This window comes from Chiloscyllium plagiosum, chromosome 11 (assembly GCF_004010195.1).
Source record: "Chiloscyllium plagiosum isolate BGI_BamShark_2017 chromosome 11, ASM401019v2, whole genome shotgun sequence".
Classification (NCBI taxonomy): Eukaryota; Metazoa; Chordata; class Chondrichthyes; order Orectolobiformes; family Hemiscylliidae; genus Chiloscyllium; species Chiloscyllium plagiosum.
Window position 1 is genome coordinate 36,476,528 of NC_057720.1, and position 18,805 is coordinate 36,495,332.

General features: G+C 40.6%; 1 protein-coding gene across 1 annotated transcript in view; it reads right to left on the reverse strand.

Annotated features, from left to right (window-relative positions):
* Positions 1-10,723: 10,723 nt before the first annotated feature.
* Positions 10,724-18,805, reverse strand: part of mmachc (metabolism of cobalamin associated C) — a 17,112-nt gene continuing 9,030 nt past the window's right edge. Inside the window, 2 exon segments of the mRNA XM_043700095.1 lie at positions 10,724-11,058; positions 11,209-11,365. Of these exon segments, the coding sequence (XP_043556030.1) occupies positions 10,724-11,058; positions 11,209-11,365 (492 nt within the window).

The window sequence follows — 18,805 nt, forward strand, 5'->3', positions numbered from 1 at the left end:
TTAATCCCAGGAAACATCATTGTTAATCATCAATACATTTTGTCCAAGACTCCTATATCCTTTCTAAAGTCATCCAAAACCAAACACTAAATCCTACTGAGATTTGACAAATGATCTGCACAGAATCAAATACTGTTGCTTTTCTATATAAAGTCTCCTATGTCAAAGCTCAGACTCTCAGACTTTTTGTAGAACATATTTTATATAAACTATCTTTTAATAACTTAAACCAGAACATCTAAATTTGTGCATTTATCTATTTCTATATCCAGACTACTCATGTCTGCTAATCCTATGTCAATTACAATGTCACCTACAAAACAGTAATCATTTCACTTCTACATGTATAAATTTTCTATAATTGTGAACATAAGATTCTTCATTTTTCCTTATGGTTAAGGAAAATATTATTTATTTTCCAAGAACCAACTAAATAAAAATTAATTTCTAGGGCACACCTTTCAAAACCTTTTCCTAGTTATTAAGTTATGACGAGGAAATTAACTGTGGTGGATTTGGATTGAAAAAAAAGGTTTGAAACTAGATAGACAGTAAATAATATTTAAAGAACTAATGCTTTGTTTTAAAAAAAACATTCCTTTAAATATACCCAACAAGAAAATTAAAGAGCCGTCACTCATATGAAACCTAAACATAATATTAGATCAAAGGTGGAGGCTTATACAGTTGTCAAAAAAAAGCTGGAAACCTGAGGATTAGAGAATTTTAGGATTTAAGGAAGAGCCAAGATTTTGATACAGGAAGAGACAATAGAGTATGAACATAAAATAGGAAGAAACATAAAACCTGTTTGTGCAATTTTTTTTACAGCTATGTACAAAGGACATGATTAGCAGTCTTTGGGGAGGCAATGGCCTAGTGGTATCATCACTGGACGGTTAATCCAGAGACACAGGTACCAATTTGGGGATCCAGGTTTGAATCGCCACAGTAGATAGTGCAATTTGAATTCATTAAAAATCTGGAATTAATAGTCTAATGATGACCATGGATCCATTGTCGATTGTCAAAAAGATCTGGGAAAGGACCTGCCAACTTTACCCGGTCCGACCTACATGTGACTCCAGACCTAGAGAAATGTGGTTGATTCTAAACTGTCCTCTGGGCAATTGGGTAATCAACGCTAGCCTCGCCAGCGATGAATCCTGTGAATGAATAAGAAAAAAACACAAATCCCATTTTCCTGCACTTGATCCATAGCCTACTATACGCTTGCATTTTAAGTACTCATCCAAATGCTTCTTAAATGTTGAGTGTACCAGCCTCCACCACCCTCTCAGACAGCACATTGCATATTTCTACCACCAACCAGGTAACATTTCTTTCTCAGATCTCCTCTAAACCATATGTCCCTTACCTTAAACTTATGCTTCTGGCCTTAGAGTCATCATCATGGAGAAAAGATACTCACAATCTTCTCTAACTATGCCTGTCATAATTTTGTTTACCTCAACCAGCTCCCTACACAGCCTCCTCAGTTCCAAGGAAAACAAATCCAGCCTCTCCAGTTTCTCCTCATAACTGAGAGTTTTCATCTCAGGCAATATGGTACGTCTCCGCTGCACCTTTTCCTTCCACTCTCTCTCTCTTGTATCTGCAATATTTATATGGGTAGTCCAGTTCAGTACCTCATCAACAATAAACACAAGGATGTTGGCATTGGAGTGATACAGTGATGGTAGTACCATTGAATGTCAAGGGGCGATGGTTAGATTTTCTCTTCATGGAGATGGTCATTGCTTGCTACTTATGCAGCATGATTGCTGTATTCCTGGATATTAAGGTCTTGTTGCATTTGGGAAAGACTGCTCCAGTATCTGAGGAATTGTGAATCATGTTGAATGTTGTGTAGTCATCAGCAAACATCCCCACTTCTGAGTTTATGGAGGAGGGATGATTATTGATGAAGCAGCCGGATATGGTCGAGTCTACGTCACTAACCTGAGGAACATCTGCAATGATGCCTTAGATCTGAGATGCTTTCCTCCAATAGCCATATCCATCTTCCCATGTGCTGGGTATGATTCCAACTACAGAGTTATCCCAGAACTCCCATTGACCCTAGCTTTGCTAGAGGTCCTGATGCCATACTTGGTCAAATGTGACTTTGATATCAAGGGCATTCGCTCTCATTTCCCTTGTGGAAATACGGTTAACACTTAACTGCACTCTGGGCAATTAGGGATGGGTAATTAATGCTAGCCTGGCCAGCGACACCCTTATCCTGTGAATGAATAAGAAAGAAAACACACTAATCCATTTTCCTGCACTTGGCGCACAGCCAACTGTACCCTTACATTTTAAGTGCTCATCCAGATGCTTCTTAAATGTTGAGAATACCTGCCTCCAACACCCTCTTTTGTCCATGTTTGAAGCAAATTTGTAATGATGACAGGAGCTGAGTGGTCCTGGTGGAATGCAAACAGAGCATCAGTGTGCAGGTTATTGCACTGCTTAATGGCAGTGTTAATGAGTCCTTTCATCACTTTATGTAGGATCGAACATGGACTAAGTAGGATGTTAGTGTTCGATTTGTCCTGCTTTTTGCACATGAGACAAACCTGAGCAACTTACCAGATTGTTGGGTAGGTGCTCGTGTTGTAGTTTGTTATGGACCAGGCCAGAACCCCTCAAAACATTTCAAGAAAGTAGTGTAGACCCTAACTTTGCTAGTTGTTTTAGCTGGTGTAATGTGGGTATTCCAGGAGTGATGCAGCTGCTCAAACCAGTTAGTTTTAAATAAAACAGAATTTATTTACAAGATTATTGAATGAAACACAAACAAAAGAGCACAGAATACTGAATAATTTAACCTATCCGAAAACCTAACGTTTTGTACCAACTTAATGATGCTGTACCCCATACTTGCAACAATCCCCATAAACACCCCTTGGCACAAAAGGTAAAATCAAACCCAGGGTCTCATAGGAGAGAAGTCGGTGGGGGGTTAGCATGGACCTGCTTCTTTGGGCTCAGCAGCTTCAAAACTGCCTGACTGCCTTCAGCGAATAGGCCGACCGTTTACAAAAACAAATCAAACCAGAGAAAAGCTGAGCTAGAAGAACTGGCCACTCTCCTTTATTTGTAGACGTGCTATTTTTAAATCTTGAACGCCATCTGTCTGGGGCAGTATCTGTTAGCTATAATCAAATTGGCCCTAAAACTCTTCAATTGAGACTTTTTGGAGTCTGTGTCTTTTATGACCTCTCTAAAAAAAAAGCACAACATAACCTTGTTAGAGGAGCAATATCGTCACACCTCCCCCCTTTTAAAAGAATGAATCATTAATATCCAAAGATGGCTTCATTTTAAAACCCCTTGATTTTAAAATGTTAGTACTCTATAATGCACACATACATTGACGATATACATGCAAATATGCACAACTACATTTGGTTTCAGTCTGTTTTACTCTTGCCACTGAATCCGTTCATTTTTCATTCAAGTCTCGACAATGCATCGGCAATCATGTTTTCTCGTCCTGTCACATGCACGATTTTCAACTTGAATGGCTGTAACAACAAGCTCCATCTAAACAGTCTGGCATTTTTGTCCTTCAATTTGTCCAAAACTTCAATGGGCTAGGGTCAGTGTATATGATGTCTCAGATACATTACTGGTAACATAAACATTGAAATGTTGTAATGCCAACACCAAGCTCAAAGTCTCCTTCTCAACTATTGAATATTTCTGCTGATGAATGTTCAATTTCTTGGGGAAAAGGTCTTTCTATCTTCTCATCATCTTCCTGCAAAAGCACAGCACTGACACCCACATCACTTGCATTGATAGCCAACATGAATGACTTCGCTTAATTAGGTGTGGCCAATACTACGGCAGTAGTTAACACAGCTTTCAGGCTGTCAAATACCTTCTTACTGTCCTCTGTCCATTGAGACGTCTTGCCTTTATTTAGCAATTCTGTGAAGGGAGCAGCCACTCTGCTAAAATCTGGTACGAATTTTTGATAAAATCCACTCAATCCCAAGAACCATAATAATGATCTTTTTGTTGATTGTATGGAAAACTCTTCGATTACCTTTGTTTTTGCATTCCGTGAAGCCATTTGTCCATGTCTAATAACATGGCCCAGAAGGTGACATGGACTTTGACAAATTCACTTTTAGCCAGGTTTATCACCAAGCCTGCTTTCTGAAATCTATCGAACAAGTCTGATAAATGGTGCAAATGTTTCTTCCACGTGTTCGCTAAAAATCACCAGGTCATCTATATATATGACAGGGCTGGGTAATCCAGCAATGACCTTATTGGTTAGTCTCTGAAATGTGGCTGGCACATTTTTCATACCAAATGGCATAATTTTAAACTGATACAGTCCATTCAGCATAATGAAAGCCAAAATTGCCTTTGCCCTTTCTGACAAAGGTGCCTGCTAGTAACCTCTGATCATGTCCAGCTTAGAAATATAAGTTGGTTGTCCCACCTTTTCAACACAGTCTTCCAAATGTGGAATCAGATATACATCAGTGTTTGAAACTGCATTGACTTTGCGATAGTCCACACATAACCGTTGGGTACCATCTGATTTTGGCACCATTATTAGGGGTGAGCTCCAGTCACCGTAACTCACTTCAGTATGTTGTCTTGGAGCATGGATTCAACCTCCTTTTGAACCTATGCCAACTTTAGAAGGATATGCCTATAAGGATGCTGCTTAATTGAAATAGCAACCTCTGTATCTACATCATGCATAATCAGGTCAATATTCCCAGCTTATTTCCACATATCTCCCCATGTCATAGGTCTTTCAGGTCATTTTGATTTTCCTCTGGAAGACAACTCAATAATTTATCCCAATTACTGACAACTTTGTCATGTCCAACTTCATTTGAGGAATGTCCAATTCAGAATCCTCTGAACTTGGTTCTTCCCAATGTGTTGTAACCAATAACACAATCTCCTTTGGCTTTCCTTCCCCATCAAAATACCTTCTGAGTATAGCTACATGACAGGCTCTGTGAGATTTCTTTCTGTCTGGAGTCTTTATCAAGTATTTCACCCCACTCAATTTCCTTTTGACTTGATAAGGTCCACTAAAGCTTGCTTTTAAAGGTTCACCTGTCACTGGAAGTAACACTAACACCTTATCTCTGATAGCAAAATTGCAAGTTTTTGATTTCTTGTCTGCTTCCTGTTTCATTGTATGCTGTGATACCTTTGAATGCTGTCTAGCCAACTTCTCTGCTCTATTTAATTGTTCCCTAAAATTTGACACATAGTCCAAATATGTGGCTTCTGAATTCTGACTTACCAATTTCTCCTTAATCAATTTTAGCGGTCCTCTCACTTCATGGCCAAAGATTCAAATGAACTGAATTTGGTTGATTCATTTGGTGCATCTCTGATCACAAAAAGCACAAATGAAGTTTCCTTATCCCAATCATCTGAATAGTCTTGACTACAAGCCCTCAACATAGTTTTTAATTTCTGATGCCTTCTTTCTCGCGCTCGCTGTGACTCTGGATGGTACACAGTAGATTTGAATTGTTTTATTCCTAAGCTGTCCAAATTTCCTTGAATAATTTTGATGTCAAGTTTGACCCTTGATCTGATTGTATCTCTATGGGTAGTCCATATCTAGTGAAAATTTTGAGTAACTCCTCTACAATACTTTTAGCTGTGATATTGCATAATGGAATAGCCACTGGAAATCTAGTGAACATATCCACAATTATTAACAAATACTGATTCACACTTTTTGTTTGAGGTAGGGGTCCTATGCAATCAGTTAAGTCTCTTGTAAAAGGTTCCTAAAGTGCAGGAGGTAATAGGTATTAAAGGTGCCACTTTTATTACTGCCTGTTGTTTTCCAATTACCTGACATGTATGACATGTCTGGAAAAATTCAACTACATCCTTGTGCAGTCCAGGCCAGTAAAAATGTTTTTGTATTTTAGCTAGTTTTTCTCACTCCAAATTACCCCCTAGTGGTAGCCCATGTGCTACTTGCAATGCCTCCCTTCTCTAACCCACTAGCAATACAATATGATGAACTTTTGTCCATTTCTCATCTGCCTGAATACATGATGGCCTCCATTTCCTCATTAAGACATCATTTTTAATAACACTCAGGGATACACTCCAAATATTTTTCTGTGAATGCCTTTTGATATGATTGCTTTAAATTTTCATCTATCTGCTGTAACTCAGTTAATTTATCTGAGCTAAAGATGCAGAGTCATTGGGCACATTTAAGCGACTACTAGACATGCACATGGATAAACCTCGGCACAACATCGTGGGCCAAAGGGCCTGTTCTGTGCTGTACTTTTCTATGTTCTATGCCTGTTGTGTCATCTATCTGCTTCTGGTTCATATCAACCATCTGATCAAACAGGGTCTCTGCTAATTCCACTTCAACATTCAGATCTATACTCTTTGATCTCTCCTGTTTCAATTGGTGCCTTTGTGATACCTTGTTACCACACAGTCTGGAAAAATCCAAGGATATGTGTCCTACAATTGTTCAGTTGCCTGGTTTCCACTGGCTTTTCAACCACAGTAGACAGCAGTCCTACCTGTGAACCAGCTATATCATTAGCAAGGACAAATTATATTCCTGGGGCCGAGACTTCATCCAGTACCCCTACCGTGACTTCTCCGCTCTTCACTGGACACTCTAACCCCACTTTACATATTGAGTGCTTCTTGTCTCACCATGAATTCCCATTACTAGCACCTTTTCTGGCAATAGTCTTTCAGAGGTACATATCTCCTCATCTTTCAACATCACAGAATGAGAGGATCCTTTATCTCTTAATAAAGTAACCTCTTTACCTGCTGTTCCTGACCTATGTAAGTAAACTTTACCCTCATAGGTATATGGTTTAAGAAGATCTGGCACCTCCTCATTAACCAACCTCCAACCAGTTTGTGCATTCTGGTGCAGTTTTCTAGTCTCCGCTATGCTTTCCATTACCACTCCAACAAAATTCACTGACTTACCATGTTTTCCTACATCTGGCTTCCCAGTGTTTTTCTTAACCCACCAACACTGTGATTTCACATGGCCTACTTTATTAGAGTGAAAACACCAGAGCTTTTAAAACGTCTCTTTCCCCTTCAAGGGTTTCCTTGTTACCCTGTAGTAAATTATCCTTATGATCACAGAGATCCACCTTTCCCTTTCCATGTGAGGATTTCTCTTTTCCCCAATTTCTATCCCTCACAGATTGAAATTGGTTTTGGAAGCCAAACTTTGATTTATGGACCAATTCATAATCATCAGCAATTTCAGCTGCTAATCTTGCCATTTTAGCTCTCTGTTCTTCCACGAGTTCTCACTACATCAGAAAATGAATTTTCGAACTCCTGTCCAACTGCCAATTTCTGGAGTTCAAACTCCTTCTTTCTTCCTTTCCTCTTTCTTTTCCTCTGCTTTTAATCGTAATTCAAACCGTTTCATTTCTGTTGCTCTTCCCTTGTCTTTTGCCTCCAACTCAAGATGCTTCATTTTAAATTGAATTTTAGCCACCTCTAAAGATTCTGAGGGCATTTTCAGCAAATTTAAATTCTGAGATATTGCTGTAATTATATCTCCTTTCCTCATGGAAGGAAGCAGCTCCAACTCTAGCTTGTCTGCCAATTCCAGCAGCTTGGCCTTAATCACTTTTTGCAAAACTCCCAAAGTCACTTCGTCCACCCCCAGAAAATTCTTGGTGACTGAAAGAGCTATTCCCAAGCACTGTTTAAACCAACCGAATTCAACACCCAGAACAAAAGACACTAACACCTACCACTCGCAGTGTTCAAGTCAACAACCCTAATCCCAAATTGGAACAATAGAACAAATACCGCAAAGAGCCCCAATCTGTTATGGAACAGGCCAGGCCCTCTCGAAACATTAAGCAAGTAGCCCAGATCCTAACTTTGCTAGCTGTTTTAAGGAGGTGTAACATAAATAATCCAGGAATGATGTAGCTGATCAAACCACTTAGTTTTAAACAAAACAGAATTTATTACAAGATTACTGAATGAAACACAAACAAAAGAGAACAGAATACTGAATAAAATAACCTAACCGAAGACAAAGTTAATGATGCTGTTCCCCATGCTTGCAACAGTCCTGATAAACATCCCTCGGCCCAAAAGGTACAATCAAGCCCAGAGCCTTACAGGAAAGATGTCAGTGAGAGCAGGAGATGTCAGCACGAGAGAGAGAGTATGCACGTGCTTCTTGGGCCAAGCACCTTCAAAACTGCCTGACTGCTTTCAGTAAATAGCCAAACTGGTAAAAGAAATCCAAATCAAACCAGCTGACCTGGAAGAACTGGCCACTCCCCTCTCATTGTACAAGTGATTTTCGAAAACTTGAAACCCTTCTGCCTCAGGCAGTATCTGCTTGCTATAATCAAATTGGCCCTAAAACCCTGCAATTTAGACTTTTCAGAGGCTGTGGTCATTTACAACCTCTTTGGAACAAAAACAAGATCAATAACCTCGTTAAAGGCACAGCATAATCACAAGCTGCACTGGGACACCTTGAAGAGGGTGCGGCAAGTTCTGGAGCACAAGTCATCAGTACTATTACCAGAGTATGGTACGGTGGCTTGGTGGTTAGCAATGCTGCCTCGCAGTGCTAGGGACCCAGGTTTGATTCCAGCCTCAGGTGACTATCTGTGTGGGGTCCCTCTGGTGCTCTGGTTTCCTCCCACAATTCAAAGATGTTCAGGTTAAATGAACTAGCCATGCTAAATTGCCCATAGTGTTCAGGGAAGTGTAGGTGTGTTAGTTAGGGATAAAGATAGGATAAGGGAATGGGTCTGGGTGGGTTACTCTTTTCAGAGGGTTGGGCCAAAGAGCCTGTTCCCACACTGTAGGGATTCTACGAGTATTGTCAGAATTCACAGCCTTTGCAGCATCCAGTATCTTCAGCCACTTCTCGTTATTATGGGAACTGGCATCTGTTATGCTGTGGACTTCCAGAAGAGGTAACTCAGATTAAACATCCAGTCAACATTTTTGGCTAACGCTTGTTACATAAACTTCAGCATTACCTTTTGTATTTACGCTGGGAGAATGGAATATTTGTGGAGCCTCCATCTCCACTGAGTTGTTTAATTGTTGATCACCATTCACACATGAATGTCACAGGATTGTAGAGTTTAGATTTGAATAATTGATTCTGGAATCACAATCCTGTCTACCACTTGCTGCTTTTGTTATTTGGCGTGCTAGTAGTTCTGGGTTGTGGTTTCACCAGATTGACACCTCATGTTTATGAATGCATAGTACTGCTCCTGGCATGTTCTCCTGTACACTTCCTTGAAACACAATTAATACCCTGGCTTGACAGTTATAACACAGTGGTCTACAGTCAGGGGGAAGTTGCCATAGGCATCAACATTTACAAAGGATCAAGAAATCTCATGGCATCAGATTAAATTTAGGCACTAAAACTTTCTGCTGATTACCACATATTCCTCCAGGCCCTCAAGTGATGGATCAGTACTCTGCCATGTTGAACTCTATTTTAGATGAATCATTAAAGGGTGGCAAGAGCTCAGAATTCTTAAGTGAGATTCTCTAACATCTTATATTTTTAATTCATATTTCCAAAATCTGAAATATTTCACTTTTATAAAATTTACAAATGCTGACTGCCAGCTGAGTGTTTCGAAAGTTTTCAGCGCACTTACTTGTAACAGTTCGCTCCACTTTTACAATAATTTGTACACAATTTCACAAAATTGTGTACCCAATGTAGTTACATTGTAAAATGATTAAATGTCATATTCAGCAGAGCTCTTTAAAGTGATTTCCAAACGTAAACTTTTATTTTGTATGTTTCCATCGGTTTTCATAACATTTACTCTTTCACAAAGTATTTGCATTATACAGAGACTCAAACATGCACCAGAGCAGTGTTGCAATAAGATTAGGCCAAGTACCTCATTTCCATATTGTGACTTAGTCCATATCAATTTCTATATATTTTATTCTGAATAAATAAAACCTTATTTTGCAAACTCAGAATATAAACTAAATGCCATGATTTTCCTTACCTCACAAGTTAATTGAAAACCTCTCATACTATGACATCTTTGAGTTAAATACTAAAACAAAATTATGTATAGTTTAATAATGCTATTTTCTAAATTTATAAAGCAAAGTATCTAGAAAGCTGGAAACAACCATAAAAAACCCAAAACAGAAAACCATACTTTTTTATAAAATGTTATAAAACTATATATTATGGCATAAAAAGTTGAGTACATAATTTATCCCATCCACAAAAATTATTCCGAAGATTTATTTATCCTGCAGCAGAATAGTTAACAGTCTCTCTATTACTTTCCCTTCACCAAATGTTTTAATCTGGGCTTCCTTTAATCGGGCGGCACGGTGGCACAGTGGTTAGCACTGCTGCCTCACAGCGCCAGAGACCCGGGTTCAATTCCCGACTCAGGCGACTGACTGTGTGGAGTTTGCACATTCTCCCCGTGTCTGCGTGGGTTTCCTCCGGGTGCTCCGGTTTCCTCCCACAGTCACAAAGATGTGCGGGTCAGGTGAATTGGCCATGCTAAATTGCCCGTAGTGTTAGGTTAAAGGGGCAAATGTAGGGGTATGGGTGGGTTGCGCTTCGGCGGGTTGGTGTGGACTTGTTGGGCCGAAGGGCCTGTTTCCACACTGTAAGTAATCTAATCTAATGTAAGTAATCTAATCTGTAATCCGGGACAGATTAAAAACCTCCATGTGTTGTGGTTTGCTGATCACTTCCAGAAGCATCACCTTTCAATCCAAGGAGTTTAAATCTTTCAGCAGGTGGTGGAGCAAAGTACAACTTTTGTTCTTCAGAGTACCTCTCCTCTACATCAATGATATCTCTGTAAGTCCAGTCTTGCCAGTTAAAGTTAAACCTTTCAAGTAACCGGATCTTTTTCTCATTTGTTGACACACAGTCTACAGGCAGCCTCTGCTCAAGGTCTTGGTCCTGGACATCTGGGAATATCAGGATTCCTCGTATTGCAAACCAGCCCCCATAGCGTGGATGAATGCAGACTCCATTCATTTTTTCTGTGTAATTTCAGTGAGCCTTCTGAATTCTTCCAATTCAAATGGAGACTTTGAGAGGGTCCCAGGTTTTAGGGTATTGCCCAGCAGAATTTTCAGCTTCGCAGGCAATTCCCTCCTTTGAAATCCAATTTGAGTTCAGAGACCACGTACAGAATTTTTCTCCCCATGGGTTTTGCTGCACATCCTTCATTTGATAATGATAGGCTGCTCTAGCCACATCTGCAGCTGTCTGTGCCAAAATCTTTGGCTTTCGATTTGGAAGCACCTTAAAGTCATGGATGGCTTCAATCCTGTGACCAGAAAAATCCTATAGCAAGAAGAAAAAAATGTTTCTTCATGTACACGTTATAAGGAAACAAGTATCTGGCTTACATAGATATATATTTTTAAAAGAAAACTTATTCAGTTATTCACAACACTATCACATTAAAAGGTTATATTAATACTTCCTGTCTCTTTACAAAATAAATTCTGGATGACATTATTTTGCTTTGCAATGTTCCTATGAAACACTTAGTCCAGTTTGTTACGTCAAAAGGACAATACAAACATTGCTGGTTGTTGTTCTCGCTCAGTGTTGCTTTGGGCACCAGAGAAGATGCCTTATAATCTCTTACAGCCACGTGAGAGAACAGACGGGGCCGGTTATCATACCCACTGACAGCACAACTGGAGGTGAGACTGGAATCTGGATTGATGGATCATGTTTCAGTTTTACTTAATGTGGTGCTCAGTCGCTGAAACGCTGAAACATGTTCACACAGGGCTGCAGAGTTTCTTTGGTTACACAACCAGGGTTTATCACACAAAAATAAAAATAAATAATACATCAAGCTATCGTGACATAGAAAAGCATTGAAAGATATCTTAAAATCTTAAATCTTAAATCTTCAAACACAAATCTTGTTCCCTGACACTATCCATTAGAGAGACTCAAACCCTAGATAAATTATCCTTCTCTGTAAAATCCTTAAATTCCATTTATTTTATCATTCATGGGTGATACTGGCTGGGTCAGCATTTATTGTCCAACCCTGGTTGGTCTTGAGATGTGGGAGTGAGCTGCCTTCTTGACCCGCTGCAGTCCATGTGCTGTGGGTTGACCCACAATGCCCTTAGGGAGGGAATTCCAGGATTCTGACACAGCAACAGTGAAGGAACGGTGATATATTTCCAAGTCAGGATGGTGAGTGGTTTTGAGGAGAATTTGAAGGTGGTGTTCCCATGTACCTGATGCTCTTGTTCTTCTACATGGAAGTGGTCGTGGGTTTGGAGGCTGCTCTCGGAGGATCTGCAGTACACCTTGTAAATGATATATATTGCTGCTTCTGAGCATCATTCATGCAGGAAATGGATGTTTATGGATGTGAAGCCAATCAAGTGACTGCAATGTTCTGGATGGTATCAAATATCTTTTCTGTGAACTGTGAAGTTACAGAAATACTTAAAAAATTGAGACTCAATTTATAATAAACTGGAGATTTCGAAACCGACAATCCTGTCTGGAGTTTGTACAATTAAAGTCTTACACTGAGGTAACTGTGCTTTTCTTGATCTTTTCTATACTCCTTTCTGAGAGAGAAACTATCTTTGCTCCTGACCCTCATCAGATCTTCTCTGTACCATCCAAAACTTTTAATCTCTGGCTTTCCTCAGCTAAAGTCAATCCTTGATTATTCTGAATAAAAAACAAGTTTACATCTCATTCTTTTCTTTTTTGTTAAAAACTATTAAAGCTAAAACAATGTCTCATTGGGATTCCTGCTCTCTGACACAAACGTCATGTTTCTGGGAGGGCTGTTTGAACTTGTTAGTTTGTCATGACCTAACTGGGAAGGCTACAGTGATAAAGATTCTTCACTTCCACAAGGTGTCCCAGAAGGCAGAGAATCTGAGTGAGACCATCAAGATGACCAACTTGTCTGATGGACTGCAGTTTAGGGCTAAAGCAATTCACTCCAGCTCTCATCATGAAGAGAAGATACCTCTGTTTATTGTAAAACACAACTTTAACAATAACAGAGAAAAGAAAGGATTTCTATTCTACTGCTATGCAACTTTAATCACACCCTTTAAAAAGACCATAACACATGCATATTGATTTACAATTAAGACAGCACCATGGCAGGTGGTTTGGTGCAGATATTATATCTGGTGAAAAGTTGGTATGAAGCTCAAAATTACAATCACAATTACTTTGTCTCACACAGTTCCTTCTAACTTCAGCAATGATGACTCACTGTTGTCTATAAACTGATGGTCATTCTTCACTTCAACAGTAGATTCGGTGAGGCGAGGTCTTCTTTGTTAGCATTTTTCCCTCAAGCATTCTTCTTTTACAGTATTTTCCTTCACATCAGGTAAAAGAGAGAGAGAGATGGAAGGATGTTTTCAGTTTGCTGGCCCTGGAGGTCTCTTGCTGCTGTGCACCATTTGATTTATAATAAACTGAAGCTCGGTCAATCCAAAGGCTGTTGTCAGACAGCTTTCTTTAACTCAAAGACATTTGGTGCCACTCAGACTATCTCAAACTATCTCTCTCATTGCTTCAAAAAACAACATTGTCTTGGAAAGCTAAAAATATGCATTAGCTGATTTTTCAATTTGCAGATCTCTTCTGGTATTTCAGCTCTATTACAGTCCAACTTTCATTTCAGTTCAGAATCTAAACAAAAAAAGATATAATGCCCCTTTGGAAAAGGACGCAACTTCATAAACTACTATCTTAAAATTCAATCTCTTTAAACTACCTCAGCACTGACCCTCCAACAGTGCAGCACTCCTTCAGCACTGACCCACTGTGTGCAAGAGATACTCAGTGGTGAAGTGGTTTTGTCATTGGAACTGTGCTCCTAAGACTGAGGCTAATGCTCTGTGGCCAAGAGCTCAAGTTCCACCAGGATAAATTGTGAAATCTGAATTCACTTAGTACATTTGAAATTAAAATCTTGTCGAACAATGATCACTGAACTATTTTGCATCATGATAAAAATCTACCTATCCACTAGGAAAAGCAATCTGTTGTCCTTACCTGTCTGGTCTTCATGTGATTCCATTGTGAGTCCACAGCAACATGATTGATTTAAAACTGCCATCTGAAATGGGCGAGTGACACATTCAACATTATGAATCTACTGAACAGTCAGGAAAAGGGAATGTACACAGATGGAGCATCCAGCATCCAGCTCAGCACCAGAAAAGACAAACACAATCCTACTGTCCTGCAAAGTCCTCCTTTCCAACATCTCAGAGCAATTTCCACAATTGGGAGAACTATCTCACAGACTGACCAAGCAACACTGATATATTCACATTCCCAGAATCAAACCTTACAACATCCCAGACATTGCATCACCATCCTTACAAACATAGAAACTAGGGCCAGGACTTAGCCACTTTCCCCATCAAGTCCATTCTACCATCCATGGAAATATAAAGCCATAGGAAATAGGAGCTGGAGTAGGCCATTCAGCCCTTCAGGCTTGCTTTGCCATTCAAAATGATTCTGACCAATCCTCTATTTGAGTGGCATGTGCCCAAATTCTCCTCATGCCCCTTGATGCCTTTAATATTTTAATATTATCTATCTCTTCTGAAGAAGAATCCCTGGAATGGAAACATTAGCTCTGCTTTCTCTCCACAGATGCTACCGGACCTCCTGATTTTCTCCAGCAATTTCTATTTTCGTTATCTCTATCTTGAATATGCTTAGTGACTCAGCTCCACAGCCTTCTCTGTTAGAGAATTCCAAGCTTCATCATCCTCTGAGTGAAGAAATGCCTACTCATCTCATTCCTAAATGGCCCCTTCTGTGAAACCTGGTTCTGGATTCTCCAGGAGAAAGTGAGGACTGCAGATGCTGGAGAGTCAGAGTTGAAAAGTGTGGTGCTGGCAAAGCACAGCCAGTCAGGCAGCTCCTGAGGAGCAGGAGAGCCTATGTTTCGGGCATAAGCCCTTCTTCAGGAATGTCTGGATTCGCCAACCAAGGCAAACAACTGACCTGCACTGGGTCTGTCCAGTATTGTTCAGGTTTGACATGCTTCAACCAGATGCTGACTCGAAATAAGGGACAGCATATTTAAGGCAGAGATGAGGAAGTATTTTTACCTCACAGAGGTTGTGAGACTTTGGAATTCCCTTCCTCAAAAGGCAGTGGATGCAGAATCTTTAAATATTTTTAAAGCAGGGGAAGATAGATTCTTAATGACCACAGGGATGAAAGTTTATCAGGGGCATGCAGGAATGTAGAGTTGAGGTTAAAACCAGATCAGGCATAATCGTATCGACTGGTGGAACAGTATCAAAACGCTGAGCGGCCTCCTCCTGTTCTTATCCCAATGTTTGTAACATTCGTTGGACTATCAGGAAATCCCTGCGTTAACACATGGTCAATCCAAACCTTGCATGGTCAAAGAAAAATTTGTTATACTTCTACAAAAAGGCAAAGAAATGTTTTGAAACCTTTCCACATGAACTTGCCTTTTGTAAAATACTCCTTAGAATGCCGTCACTGAAACACCTAAATATTCTACTGGATCCAGGCTATGAGCTTGCCTCGCCCTTTAAGGTGCCAGCGTTAGAAAGAATCTTCTCAATCACTGGACAGGCAGACTGATCAGAACTAATTACACCAGGGAAAGTAGTGAGAAGAGGAAACAGAACTGTGAGTTCAGTCAGTAGTTACTTCAAGGTGATTTTAAATTGTACTGTTGTAACTTAGGAATTTGATGAATTTTACTTTTTTGTCATTATTAACATTCTGGTTCAGTAGAAATTTGATGTGAAACAAAATGTCTTCATTGTATTTTGGATTAGTGGTGCTGGAAGAGCACAGCAGTTCAGGCAGCATCCGAGGAGCAGCAAAATCGACGTTTCGGACAAAAGCCCTTCATCAGGAATAAAGGCAGAGAGCCTGAAGTGTGGAGAGATAAGTTAGAGGGGGGTGGGGGTGGGGAGAAAGTAGCATAGAGTACAATGGTGAGTGGTCGTTGACTTAAGAGTCAACCTTCTTATGAGACAGATTCTTGCTAGCAAACAGTGACAGCCCTATTCAAATGCATGAGCATCCTTATTCATGTGTCATTTCACTTCATTAATATGTAGTTTCCTATTCTTCCACACATTTTATGGAATCTAGACAGTGACAATTACCAATATAAAGTGAGAGCAATAACCTGGCATCTTTAGCTCATTATGTTCCTTTTTGGCAATCTCACCAACATCTCTGGGCATGCTTCATGGACAGCAACCACATTGTAATTCTAAGGACAATGTAGCTCTGGTACCTATTTAGAAACTTAATATTCCTGCATCTGGCTGCTTATCTCTCCACGCTTCAGGCTCTCTGCCGTTATTCCTGATGAAGGGCTTTTGCCTGAAACGTCAATTTTGCTGCTCCTCGGATGCTGCCTGAACTGCTGTGCTCTTCCAGCACCACTAATCCAAAATGTGGTTTCCAGCATCTGCAGTCATTGTTTTTACCCTGTCTTCATTGTAGTCAGGCCAGAGGAGGATGTCATGACTCAATGAGCTGGGAGTTGATGATGAGACAAATATTGATTTTTAATGAAGAATACTGTGTATCGCAAAACTCTGAGAGGGTCGAATCTTAGATGAAGTTGAAGATTGAACTTAGATGCCAGTCTTGGTTCATTGGAAGCTCAATTGACTTGGACTCTCACCCGAGAGATTGTAGCCTGTGCTTCCGTACTGAGGGAGTGCTGCACTTTCCTAGGTTAATCTTTCAATTGAGATGTTAACTAGAGATCCTGTCAAAACTTGCAGGTCAAAGGGAAGAATCCCATCAAAGTATTTCCAAGAAAAGCAAAGACTTTTGTCCCAGGGTCCTGGCCAATATTTGCCCCTCATTACATCACCAAAATAGGAGACCGAGTCATGGGATGGCACGATGGCTCAGTGGTTAGCACTGCTGCCTCATGGGACCTGGGTTCAATTCCAGCCTCAGGCAACTGTCTGTGTGGAGTTTGCACATTCTCCCCGTGTCTGCGTGGGTTTCCTCCAGGTGCTCTGGTTTCCTCCCACAGTCCAAAAATGTGCAGATTAGGTGTATTAGTGGGGATTAGGGGAACGGGTCTGGGTGGGTTACTCTTCCGAGGGTCAGTGTGGGCTTGTTGGGCCAAAGGGCCTGTTTCCACAGTGTAGGGAATCTATAGTATTAAAACATTCTCACTTTGTGGAATCTATCCAAGGCATTTTCTTTTGTTTTTCCCACATTACAACACACTTCAAAAGATTGAGTCATTAAAGATATGCAAACCTGAGTAGTCAAATCTTTAAACAAGAAGGGAATCAAGGGTTATGGGGTAAAGGCAGGAAAGTTGAGTTGAGGATTGGTTAGGAAGGAAGCTGAAAAGAAGGACCTCAAAGGTCTTCATCTCTGGGCTGCTACGTGTTCCATGGGCTAGTGAGGGCAAGAATAGGAAGGTATGGCAGACTCATACACAGCTGAACAGTTGGTGCAGGGGGCAGGGTTTCAGATTTATGGATCATTGGGTCCTCTTCTGGGGAAAGTATGGCCTGTACAAAAGGGATGGGTTACACCTCAACTTGAGGGGGACCAATATCCTTACAGACAGGTTTGCCAGAGCTGTTGGGGAAGTTTTAAATTAGGTTGGCGGGGGGATGAGAGCCAAAGTGTCAGGTCAGTAGTTGGTGTAACGGTAGATGCAGTGAGTAGAGAGACTGCGAAGAAGGACAGACTAAAATGGCAAGAGGATGGGAATCCAGGCAGAAGGAAGCAATGTAGAGACTCTGGGAAGCATCAAGATGGATAAGTCCCCAGGGCTGGACCAGATATATCCAAATTTACTCAGGGAAGCGAAGAATGAGATTGCCGCGCCTCTGGCAATGATCTTTACATCCTCACGCTCCACGGGAGTAGTACCGGATGATGCTGTGTAAGAAGGGAATAGGGAAATCCCTGGGAATTACAGACCAGTCAGTCTTACATCTGTTGTAAGTAAGGAACTGGAAAGGATTCTGAGAGATAGGATTTATGACTATTTGGAAAAACATAGTTTGATTAAAAATAGTCAGCATGGCTTTGTGAGGGACAGGTCATGCCTCACAGCCTTATTGAGTTCTTTGAGGATCTGACGAGACAAGTTGACAAAGGTCAGGCAGTGGATGTGATGTATATGAATTTCAGTAAGGATCCTCACAGTAAGCTTATTCAGAAAGTTAGGAGGGATGGGATACAGGGAAATTTGACTGTCTAAATACAGGATTGGCTAGCCAAAAGCAGACACTGAGTGGTAGTGGATGGAAAGTATTCTACCTAGAGGTCGGTGACCAGTGGTCTCCCACAGGGATCTGTTTTTGGGCCACTGCTCTTTGTAGCTTTTATAAATGACTTGGATGAGAAGTGGAAAGGTGGCTTAGTAAGTTCACCGATGACACAAAGGTCACTGGTGTTGTAGGCTACAACAAGACATTGACAGGATGCAGAGCTGGGCTGAGAAGTGGCAGCTGGAGTTCAACCTGCATAAATGAGAAGTGATTAATTTTAGAAGGTCAAATTTGAATGCTGAATATAGGATTAAAGAGAGGATTCTTGGCAGTGTGGAGGAACAACGAGATAGAACATACATAGAACATAGAAGAATACAGCGCAGTACAGGCCCTTTGGCCCTCGATGTTGCGCCGATGAACATAGAAGAATACAGCGCAATACAGGCCCTTTGGCCCTTGATGTTGCGCCGATCCAAGCCCACCTAGCCTACACTAG